General features: G+C 33.8%; 1 protein-coding gene across 1 annotated transcript; it reads left to right on the forward strand.

Moving 5' to 3' along the window:
- Positions 1–1,041: 1,041 nt before the first annotated feature.
- Positions 1,042–12,053, forward strand: LOC111380454 (kinesin-like protein KIN-14E). Its single transcript, XM_023004026.1, has 24 exons — positions 1,042–1,073; positions 1,594–1,825; positions 1,985–2,057; positions 2,253–2,384; positions 2,466–2,704; positions 2,877–3,204; positions 4,546–4,645; positions 4,771–4,952; positions 5,075–5,190; positions 5,352–5,454; positions 5,749–5,901; positions 6,014–6,160; positions 6,269–6,469; positions 7,256–7,420; positions 7,496–7,600; positions 7,792–7,929; positions 8,020–8,214; positions 8,320–8,446; positions 8,621–8,823; positions 8,957–9,139; positions 9,546–9,641; positions 10,195–10,392; positions 11,015–11,286; positions 11,572–12,053. Exons 2-24 carry the CDS (start codon positions 1,695–1,697, stop codon positions 11,762–11,764), a joined length of 3,780 nt encoding a protein of 1,259 aa, XP_022859794.1. The 5' UTR covers positions 1,042–1,073; positions 1,594–1,694; the 3' UTR covers positions 11,765–12,053.
- Positions 12,054–12,418: the final 365 nt, after the last annotated feature.

Below are 12,418 nucleotides of genomic sequence, written 5' to 3' on the forward strand. Positions count from 1 at the left end.
ATCCAACGTCATTTTTATTCAAGCATTTAGTAAAATTTTGTTTTATAGTGTCTGGGGACTATGATTAATTAATAATATATTATAATAATGTGGCTTTTGTAACTAATCTGCTATTCTTTCTGACTTTTATTTTATAAAACTTTTTCGTGTTCCGTGCAAAACTTCGTTATGAACTGATAGTTAGATTGTTTTTTCTTTTTTGGGTCAAAATGTTCATTGGCATATTTTCGCTTGATAAAGTTAAACTTTAAGAAAGGAAAAATAAAATTCGTACTATTTAATTGGAAAAATTTAACGTTGAATTATTATTATTTTTCCATGTATTGTGGAATGGTTTTTCAATTTTCAAAAATGAAATTTTGACTTCTAATCAATTTAACATGCGAGATTGAATCGTCGTATGACAGAGTCAGCTAAAAGTAAATGTGACTTTCACATCGAAATTAGGAAAATAATAAGTGGGTTGATTGGTTCGTCCTCTATTTTAATTCACGAGAAAATTCTTTGTGAGTTTAATTATCACATTGTCGATTATTGTCACTTGAAGACTTGACATCAAAATGTAAATAAATTGAGAGGTCAAAACCTCGTTTTTTAAATTTGTGTGTCATTTTTGCACTATCTGAAAATTAGAAAACTTAATTCTCCCTATTTAATTTTGTTGAAAGTTGATTGCAAAAATTGCAGAATAACTTTATTTTTAGCGTAAAATGAATACATAAACAAGATAATAGACTTTATTAGAGTTTTAATTTTACCCGAATATTTTGTCTTCAACTTAAATAATTCAACAAAGATTTAGCATTTTTGTCATCGAAAACCAAACATGCAACTATGATAAAAGTTAAAGACCAAGTTGCTACCATGTCAATAGATTGAGGGTCTGCACAATAATATTTTCATGCTTTGTCGTGGCTTTTGATTTTGGGCTGAGCTAAAAAAAAAAAGAATTTAAAAAACTCTCGTGACCTTATTATCACCTTTCCGATTCTCCCTCCTTCACTCCACTCTCTCTCCTCTCTCTTCTTTCTCTATCTAGCAGGTTCAGGCGGTTCAGCATTCCTAATCCTGTGGTATCTTTTGCCCCCTCATTGTCTGATTTTTTAAATTTGCTCGAATGTGTTTGTGTTGTATGCACGTGCGTTGTGTTGCTCTGATTTCTGCGCCATTGTCTGTAATTGATTTCCAATTCATTTTTTGTTATTTCGATCTGTGTTTTGATTGTTTTTCTATGAGTAATTTTCCTGGCGAAAGTTGTTATTTTTCAAGTTTAAGACTTTTAGTGTCGTCAGTTTTATTTTTATATTATGCTTAATATTCTTCTGGATCTCCGGACTTGGATTTTATCGTGTTTGTTTTTACTTCACTATTTATTACGATTTAGAAGAGTTTCTGGGTTTAGAATTTTTAGGATTTTCGACTTGATTTCTGACTTTTAATTTTTTGTCAATCATATAATCTGTTTTTGGAATTGTTATTTATGACTTATTGTATTTCTATTCTGGGTTCATGTAGCTTGAAATTATTGAAATATGAATTTTATGTCAAATTTTGGCATCCCACATTGATGACTTTGCTGTATTTCTTTAACAGAATCGCCTTCTGTGTTGAACATAGTTGAGGAAAAGGAAATAAACAAAACCGTTTTGGGTGGAGAGACACCTTTAAATTGGCTGCTTGTATAAAATTTTGATATGGCACAAAGTTTGAGATCAAGCAGGTCTTCATTTGGTTCTGCTAATGGATTTGAAACCCCTTCACACAATTTGTTTGCCACATCAAATGGAGATGATTATGATTCAGATGGTTCCAATTTTGCCCCACCGTAAGTTCATTCCTTTCCTTTATGTTTCATTTGGACTTTCAAACTGTGCTTGATGGATGCCACTAGCATTTTTCCCAAGGAGACAAGGAGTTGGCTTCGTTGTATGTTAATTTCGTCGGGTACAAGAATTTATCAGCTTTTATCTCATTTGACTTGCAGCACGCCCAACACCCTATCGTCGGGTATACCGCCCGAACTTGCCGGTGTTATACCATTGCTTGATAAATTCCAGGTGAAAACTATATTTTTTCCTTAGTAGAGTATATGTAACTAGTATAGTATATTTTTTCCTTAATAGAGTATATGTAACTAGTTTATATGTTAGTTTTTATGGTAACTGAACTTTATGCCATGTTTTCAATTTGTTTTGCTCCTGGGTGTGGAATGCATGAAATTTTAGTTTGTGATTATCTTTTTCTTTTTTCAGGTGGAGGGTTTCATGAGGGCCATGCAGAAACAGATTCATTCTGCTGGTAAACGTGGTTTCTTCTCTAAAAGGACATCAGGATCACAGACTCGAGAAAAATTCACATTTGAGGATATGTTGTGCTTCCAGAAGGTAATTCATTGCGCTTTGATGACAATCCCTGTTTGTGCTTTATAAACTCATTTCTCGAAGGTAAGTTGCATCTTTTGGCAGGACCCCATCCCAACTTCACTGCTGAAACTAAACAGTGATCTTGTTAGCAGAGCAGTTAAGCTGTTCCAGATTATCTTGAAGTATATGGGAGTTGATTCCTCTGATCGAGCAACTCCAACAAGCTTAGATGAAAGCACACAACTTGTTAGCAAATTATACAAGCATGCTATGAAGCGTTCTGAATTGCGAGATGAACTTTTTACACAAGTTTCAAAGCAGACAAGAAATAATCCCGATAGGTATGCACACAGACTTTTTGTGAAGTCTGCAGAAACTGATTCATTCACTTTTTCCATTTGTTACATGTGTAAGTCTTTTATTGGTGTTTGAAAACTGTTTCATCACTAAATTTCGCTCAGTTTTCACGTTGCTTGATGATCTTAGTTGGCCTATTGGTTTCATTATTGGCAGGCAATCTTTGATCAAAGCTTGGGAACTAATGTATTTATGTGCATCCTGCATGCCTCCTAGCAAGGAAATTGGTGGCTATTTGTCAGAGTATGTACATACTGTTGCACACAATGTTAGTAATGATTCTGAGGTTCAAGTACTTGCAATGAATACATTAAATGCTTTGAAGCGTTCCATTAAGGCTGGACCAAGGCATATAATACCTGGACGTGAAGAGATTGAAGCCCTTTTAATGGGTAAAAAGCTTACAACTATAGTATTCTTCCTGGACGAGACTTTTGAAGAGATTACATACGACATGACCACAACTGTAGCTGATGCTATTGAGGTACTGTAGATGTTATCCTATTGTTTGTACGTATGCATGTTAGAGAAAGTGTGTCAATTACTAGACAATCCTATTTAGTTTGTTTCCTAACATTGACAAAGGACATTTGTGCAACTTTGCAATTCAGATGCATTTCTGTCTGTTTAATTGTATCAATTGGCAATTGTATTGAAGTTGCCCTTGAGGATGCTTGTATTTGTATTTCTTCGATTGATATGAACAATGCTTACTTAACCTAATTCCCTTGTTTCTAGCTTCCATACAATCAGTAAAAGGTATATACTACCTTATTTCTCATCTTTTTGTTGAATAAGATGTTCTCTTATCGCTGAAGATAAGCTTAATATAAAACTTGTAAATAGTATAATTGGTGCAATAAATATTTGTTTTTAATTATTATTCAAAAGCACTATCCAAAGGTTTAAGGCCCTCCAAGCAATGCTAAGTTTTTGGCAGCTTTTATTCTCATCATTCTTTATGTTCTATGAAGTATTAGGTCAACCAATTGTTCGTTTACGAAATCACAACAGATATAAACAAGTGCCAATCTGAATTTCTTTTAAATATTTTCAACTAATTTCAGGTTTATATATCTTGCTAAAATTCAACATAAGACCACTAATTTGAAGCATCATAAATTCAAATGGTAAGACTTACCTCCAATATTTGGTGATGACAATTGAGTCTCCATCTTCTCTTAAATCGCTGCAAAAGGAGATGAAAACTGGTTACAAAAGGGTGATGAGATCTCTTGCATTGCCTTCTCTTTTACACACCTGCAATACTAACTATAACAAAGAAGCCAATCTTGCAATTTTGAAGTTAGTATGAATATAATGTTACTTTTCTTTTGAAAATGGCAGACATTTTATACAATGAGAGATTTTATTAACAGAAAATCTGGGCCAACTTCTTGTGTAATTTCTAGAATACCGAAAAACTAAAGGAACGACCCAATTATTGAGATGAAAATATGGCTGATAGTGATTGGTCATTTCTTATTTAAATTAGCTCGGAATGAAATTACAATTTCTAGATGGTTGATCTTGTTGTTCTATGCCTAAAATGAACATTCTTTTTCTTTTTTTCCCCACAATATTGTGGAAAAGTTGACTTAAATGTTCCAAAACTGAATGGCTTGTGGCACTTCAAGTTTATTTTTTATCAATGATTTATTTAGTTCGCATTGCATTCTAGATTTGGCAAGAGTAGAATAGTTGTTATTTCTTTTTCAAGTGGAAAATGAAAATTGCTCTTTTTTCCATACAGAGCAAGTTTTTATCATTCTTAGTAAAATCCCTCACTAAATAATTTCTTCGGTTGTTGCTGTATATGCTTCAGGAACTTGCAGGAATAATCAAATTATCAGCATATTCTAGCTTTAGTTTGTTTGAGTGTCGCAAGGCAGTTGCTGGTTCTAGGTCACCAGAGCCTGGAAATGGTACTAATTTCAACTGTAACATAATACTGTTATCATAGTTTCTAATCTCTTCATAGAGGCTTGGATGAATCTGCTTAAACTTTCCAATATATTATCTTAATAATAGGTTTCTTTCTACTCTGTAGAGGAGCATATTGGTATAGATGATAATAGATATATTGGGGATCTACTTGCGGACTTTAAGGCATCAAAAGACCGGAGCAAAGGAGAGATTCTGCATTGTAAATTGACTTTCAAAAAGAAGTTATTTCGGGAATCAGATGAAGCTGTTACAGACCCAATGTTTGTGCAGTTATCCTACGTCCAAGTGCGTATTTCTTGTTTCGATCAAAATTTATTTTCATTACAGCTGCACTCAGTGATGTAATTTTTGAAGAAAGATATATTTCTTATTCATATTCCTGGCACTATATGGTTCTTTTTTCGCAGTTACAACATGATTATGTACAAGGCAATTATCCTGTCGGAAGGGATGATGCTGCACAGCTATCTGCTCTGCAGATTTTAGTTGAGATTGGATACCTTGTTTCTCCTGAATCATGCACGTTAGTTGCTTTACTCATTTTCTTTTGCTTTCTTCTATTCAATCTGTAGCATCGGTCTTGATTGATAAGGTATAGCAAGATGCTTTTAGCATCTTTTCTCAGGTGTCATGAAGACTACAAATTAATTATTTCCTTATCTATGTTTCAATTTATGTGTTCAGGGATTGGACATCTCTGCTAGAACGATTTGTACCCAGACAAATTGCTATTACTCGAGCAAAGACGGACTGGGAACTAGATATTCTTTCGCGTTACCGCTCAATGGTGAACCATTAATATGAGATTCCTTTTTGATTGATAATTTGCTCAAATGAAAGTAGAATACCAACACAATAGTATCTTTTGACTCTTTACTTGTTTCTCATATTTACAAATGTTCGAAAAGTTTTTGTTGGAAATCTAGATTTGAACGAAATTATGTTGTAAGCTTTTATTTCTTAGAAGTTTTACGTCAAGGTGTATTATTTTAAGATTATGTGAAGAGCTTTGAGCCAAATACATGAAAACGCTTGTCAAAAATCTTATAAAATATTTTTTAACGTTTTGTTTGTTGTGCAGGAACATTTGACAAAAGATGATGCTAGACACCAATTTCTGCGAATCTTGAGAACACTCCCTTATGGGAACTCCGTTTTCTTTGCTGTTCGCAAAATTGATGATCCCATTGGTCTTTTGCCTGGAAAAATAATTATAGGGATTAATAAGCGTGGAGTAAGTGGTGATTATTATTATTATTGTTTAATTTAATTTAATTTTTTTGCACATTAACATGTATTTTTGTAGCTCAAGCAGAAACCTGAGTACAATTCCTCATTGTCCCCAGGTACATTTCTTTCGCCCAGTTCCAAAGGAGTATCTACATTCTGCAGAATTGAGGGACATAATGCAATTTGGCAGCAGTAACACTGCTGTATTCTTTAAGATGAGAGTTGCTGGCATCTTGCACATATTTCAGTTTGAAACTAAGCAGGTAGGTTGTATTGCGATTGGCAACTAAGCCTTTTTCATTTGGTACTAAAGTTTTTTCCCTATGCACTGTGATTATTTGTCAATTAGCATTGACATTCATGAAATGTAGGGAGAAGAAATATGTGTCGCCCTTCAAACACATATAAATGATGTTATGTTACGGCGCTACTCCAAAGCACGTGCTGTAGCCAATGGTTCAAGTATTGGACATCTTCCTGATAATATTAGACCTCACACCATGGACATCCATGAGAAACGTGTTCAGGAGTTGTCTAAATCTCTTGAAGAATCAGAGAAAAAAGCTAGCCAAGTGAGTCTTAGTTTAAAGAAAGAGATCAAATTTTTATAACTACGGCTGAAAATTATATTTTGTGAATAGTGAAATGTCCTTGTGTAGAACAACTCATTGAAAGCCCACTGTGCATGCTTGTAAATATCTGATTTCTAAAAGCATTTTTCCCCATTTGTGTTATAAACTGCATGTTTTGCACTTATCTCGTCTTTTCCTTTTTTGTAGATAAATGCCGAAATTAAAGCCATAACATGCTTTCTTGGTAACACTAATTTGAATCAGTTAATAAAAGAGCAGTTCCTGTTAGTTTGAAAGTGTAATTCTTTTGTTTCAAAAAAGAAAAGAAAAACACATTCTATATGAACTACTGGTTTACTAGTTGGTAGTAGAAAAACAATCTAGTAAGAATTTGAGACCTGGAGGTAAGCTTATACAATTGTGTCATGGCTACCTAATAATTGACACAAACAAATAGGTTATGCTACCTGGCAATATATTCACTAAGTAGCACTTGGCTTTTGTAGAAAAGTTTAGCAGGCGCTCGTTGTTCTTGAGTATGTATAACTGGACTGTGGTGTAAATTTCCTGTTATTTTATAATATGGTTAATTTGTTCTTGGCAAGTGCTCATCTTACCCTGCCTTGCCAACTCCTTTACAAATTTCACTGTTGCTTTCGTAGAGTCGCTGAAAGAAATGGAACATGAGTGAATAAATTTGTATAATTTCCTACTTCCGGTGGTGCTATAATTTGTTTCTATTTCTTTCCAAGTTTCTACAGTAATAGTTGTTGTATGGTTAAACAGTTGCAAGAAGATGTCCGTGAAAAGCAAAATCAAGAAATTAAGATTAAAGAAGAACTGGAGAATTTGAAAGACGAATTCAGATCTCAAAAGCAATATTTAGGAGAAATTATCAATGAACGTGATAAACTCAGAGCATTATGTGATGAAAAGGATTCAGCACTTCAGGTATTTGCCAAAAGACATAAATAAATATGATTCTCTTTCTGCTTTGCAGCTCATCATGATAATGTTCGTCTGTAGGCTGCAATCCTGGAGAAACAAAGCATTGAAGTCAGGCTTTCTAAGGTAAGTAGTCAAGGATTGGAGAACAATAACAGGAAGGAGCTGACAGAAGCAAATAACCAGGTATATCTGTGATTAGGACTTCATCTTTCTTATATGTAATTGGTTATGGTGATTATTGCTCTGATAGACCTATTTTTTTCTGAATCTCGCCCTATCTATCATATGAAAAGAGTTTTCTATCATTTTTTTAATATTGTGTACATGTTCATTTGTTATTGTTTTTGATGAAAGGTCTTGATGGTTATATACAGGTCTTACATAAGACTCGAGATGAATTGAAAGCACGTAATGCAGAGTTGCATGCTGTGGAAGAGTCTAGAAGGAAACTTATGAGTGAAAAAACATCTCTTGCAGAGAGACTTACAAGGCTTGAAAGGAAAAATGCTGAAGTAAGAGTGCTGAGTTTAGTCATTGATTTTAACAACTCTATTTTTTCTAGATCACATGAAACATGGTCTCTTGCGATTCTCCAAATGTAGATTGTGGTAATCGAGAGAAGCTTTGAAAAGGAACGCAAGGCCTTGAAGCTTCGCATTTCTGATCTTGAAAAGCAGTTGGCGGAGCTCACAAAAGATTTGGTTGTTGCACAATCAGCGATTGGAGCTAAAGACATTGAGTTGTCTTCCTTACAAAATAATCTGAGGGAATTGGAGGACCTGAGAGAAATGAAAGAGGTGAATCATAGCTTTCCTATTATGAAGTTGCATGCACAAACACCTTAGCTTCTCGATTTTCATAATGTACATGAACAAAATTCTTACCAATAATTACTTGTTTAGGATATTGATAGGAAAAATGAGCAAACTGCTGCGATCTTGAAGATGCAAGGTGCTCAATTGGCTGAGATGGAGGCACTTTACAAGGAAGAGCAAGTTTTGAGGAAACGGTATTTTAACATCATAGAAGGTAACATTGGCTGCTGCTTTTATTTTTATTTTTTTCTATTATCATTCTTTTTCTCTTGAACCTGTTTTCATTTCTTCTATGACTAAGTGATGAAGGTATAATTTGGAATTTTTATTTTTGAGCGATTTCTATGTATTAATGGATAATTCCCCATGGTCTTCTTTCAATTTTCAGACATGAAAGGCAAAGTTCGAGTCTATTGTCGATTGAGGCCTCTTAGTGGAAAAGAAATCTCAGAGAAGGAAAGATCTGTTCTAACAAATGTTGACGAGTTCACAGTCGAGCATATGTGGAGAGATGATAAAGTAAAACAACACATGTATGATCATGTTTTCGATGGGGCTGCCACTCAAGAGGACATTTTTGAGGATACAAAGGCAAGTTCAATAAAATTCTGTGTTAAATTTTTTGCATATGTGATTTTTTGATAATCTGTGTCTTATTCTCATTAATTTAAATATATTCAATTTATTCACATTTCCCTTTTTCATTTTTTTCCTGCTAAAACAGTACTTGGTACAATCTGCCGTTGATGGGTACAATGTCTGTATATTTGCATATGGACAAACTGGTTCAGGGAAGACATTCACAATTTATGGATCTGAGAGTAATCCTGGGCTCACTCCACGTGCTATATCTGAACTTTTTAGAATTTTGAAAAGAGATAGTAACAAGTTTTCCTTTACATTGAAGGTAATGATTTCTAATTGATGGGAGATCATGATGGTTGCTCATAACAATTGTTGATATCTTTTATGAATTTGGTTGGGTTGTATTGTTTTATATTTAATATCTAACTAATGATGCGGTCATGAGATTAAAAGATAACAATTGTTGATATCTTTTATGAATTTGGTTGGGTTGTATTGTTTTATATTTAATATCTAACTAATGATGCGGTCATGAGATTAAAAGATAACAATTGTTGATATCTTTTATGAATTTGGTTGGGTTGTATTGTTTTATATTTAATATCTAACTAATGATGCGGTCATGAGATTAAAAGATGTATGCACATGTCATTTTTTTTTTTTTTAATTTGTTCTTTTTATTGAAATACAATGAATGACATGGTGTTATATTATATGAATCTATGCAGGCATATATGTTGGAGTTATATCAAGACACACTTATAGATCTTCTATTACCAAAGCATGCAAAGCGTTTGAAATTGGATATCAAAAAAGATTCAAAGGTACTTTTCCTTGCAAATCTTGTTGATATATATAGAGCATGTTTGGTAGAGATTTTAATCCAATTAACATTTGACTGTTATTTCACTATTTTAGCCATCATTTTTTAATTCTTCTTTCACAGGTAGGACCCACTTTATCTCTTACGGTCAAAAAATCAATTAACAAAATCCCTACCAAACAAGCACATAGAAATCAGATGACAATTTCTCCCTCGGAATAAAAGAAATCAGTAAAAAAGTACCTCGCTGGTTATACAAATTAACCAGCGAGTTGGAACAAGAAGCAGGAGAAGATCAAGAAAACGGACCATTAGATCATGAAATTCGTTCAAGAAAAGCATATCTTGTTCGATGTCTCAATTATAATCACAATACATATGCTAACTTTTTTATGAAATTCAAAGTGCTTTTGGATGGAAACGTGCTATAATTGTGTTTTCTTTTCCAAGTTAAATCTTCTTGTGCCTTCTATACCAAATTTAATCTTCACATCTCTAGTTAGTTTGAATCCATTTATTTATGGGTATGCAAATTTGGCTTTCTGCATATGCAGGGCATGGTTGCTGTGGAAAATGTAACAGTTGTATCCATTTCATCATATGACGAACTTAGAACCATTATCCAGAGAGGATCTGAACAGCGTCATACTACTGGGACTCTAATGAATGAGCAGAGTTCAAGATCACATCTTATACTATCAGTTGTTATAGAGAGTACCAATCTTCAAACTCAATCTGTAGCTAGAGGAAAGGTATTGACAAAGTTATCTTTAGTACCTTATGTATATTTAAAGATGCACACAACTTTGACTAAAAAACAGGTGCTTTATAACTGTCTGGTATATATGGTTGTTATAAATCTAAAATTTTTATGCTTCCGACTTCATTTTCGGTTTATACAGAAATAACAAGTTGTTAGTCGGATTTCTATGAAACAAACAATGAAGCTTAGGATATTCTAGTATGTCCTTATTGTAGAATGTGTAAATGTGGCTTATCTTTGCATGTCAGGTACAGTGGGGCTACTAACTTTTATAGACTTATTCTATGTAACTTTTGGAGTATTCATTGAAATGGGTTAATAAATTTTTTCCCCTTTGTTTTTGTGGGGATATTTGATCTAATATAAATGGGTCATCATGTGAAAGTTCTTAAATGAAATTGAATTGTTCTGATGTAAGGCATTGGGTGCATAATGATTTTTCTCAAGACTTGAGAGTCATATGCTAAATCTTTTCTCAACATGCTTTGCCTTGAAATGGTATCTTTTCTTTCTGCTCATGGATGCTCTTTCTTGAAAAGCTATTCTCCTAAACTCGTGATTAGTACTATTTTTCTTACATTTTGCTTACATTTTGTATTATGATCATGCAGTTAAGCTTTGTGGATCTTGCTGGTTCTGAAAGAGTGAAAAAGTCGGGCTCTTCTGGCGGTCAGCTAAAGGAAGCTCAAAGCATTAACAAATCGCTTTCAGCTCTTGGGGATGTAATTGGTGCTTTGTCTTCTGGCAATCAACACATCCCCTACAGAAACCACAAATTGACCATGTTGATGAGTGATTCTCTCGGTGGCAATGCTAAAACCCTGATGTTTGTCAACATATCTCCGGCTGAATCAAATTTGGATGAGACATACAACTCTTTAATGTATCTCTCTCTCTCCCTCTCCCTCTCCCTCTCTCCGGTACCCCTTTTTGCTAATATTTTGTTTATGTGGATGGCACCATGTTTTTGAAAAGTTCTATTTTGTTGTTTCATTATGAATGCTTCGCTTTGTATGGAATAGCGTATCTCAGTAGAATTCTTGTTGAATAAGCTGCGAGATTGAGTGGTCCAGTTCTCAAAATGAAGTTGAATGGTTACACATTTGAGGAATAAAGGTGGTGGTGGTAAAACTTTATCCTTGACAATCTTTTACTTCGTGTAATTCAGGTATGCGTCAAGAGTAAGATCAATTGTGAATGACCCGAATAAAAATGTCTCATCTAAAGAAGTGGCTCGTTTGAAAAAGCTAGTGGCATATTGGAAGGAGCAGGCCGGTCAAAGGGGCGATGACGAGGAACTGGATGAAATCCAAGAAGAGCGAATCAAGAAAGAGAAAAACGATGGTGGTCGCTATTCGTGAGGTATATCTATCTTCATATAACAGAAGGCTTAAGTGGGTAATTATCTATCATGTAGATTGGAAGGATTTGATTACATCAGAATATAAGCAGATTGAAGGGATTTGGCTTAAGAGAAAATTTTGTTGTTTGAAAATGCTTAGGTGGGTTTATTCTAGTTTTGTACAGTAACATTGTGTTGTATATTATGATCTGATTCATCATCTGATCAATAGTATGAAATGGAACTGGAATTCTTTTCTGTATTTTTCTGACTATCAAAGTTAATTTTATTAAGCTTTTACTTGTAAAGTTCCATTGCTTTAGTTACGGTTCCATTGAGTTTGAGGGTTGTATTGCTCCCTGAAACGAGGCGGAGCATTTTGTCATCTTTATTCTTTGTTAATTATTTGTAAGTAAACAAGCATTTTGTCATCTTTATTCTTTGTTGATTGTTTGTAAGTAAACGGGTTTTATAATATTATAAACATTGTGACAAAAACTAAATGATATTTCTCTTAACCAAAAGCAATGCTCCCATCAATATTAAGAACCATGAAAAAAAGGTATAAAAAAGTAGAAGAAAAAGAGGGTTGTATTGCTCCCTGAAACGAGGCGGAGCATTTTGTCATCTTTATTCTTTGTTAATTATTTGTAAGTAAACAAGCATTTTGTCA

Source organism: Olea europaea, unplaced genomic scaffold, assembly GCF_002742605.1.
Source record: "Olea europaea var. sylvestris unplaced genomic scaffold, O_europaea_v1 scaffold2147, whole genome shotgun sequence".
NCBI classification, from domain to species: domain Eukaryota; kingdom Viridiplantae; phylum Streptophyta; class Magnoliopsida; order Lamiales; family Oleaceae; genus Olea; species Olea europaea.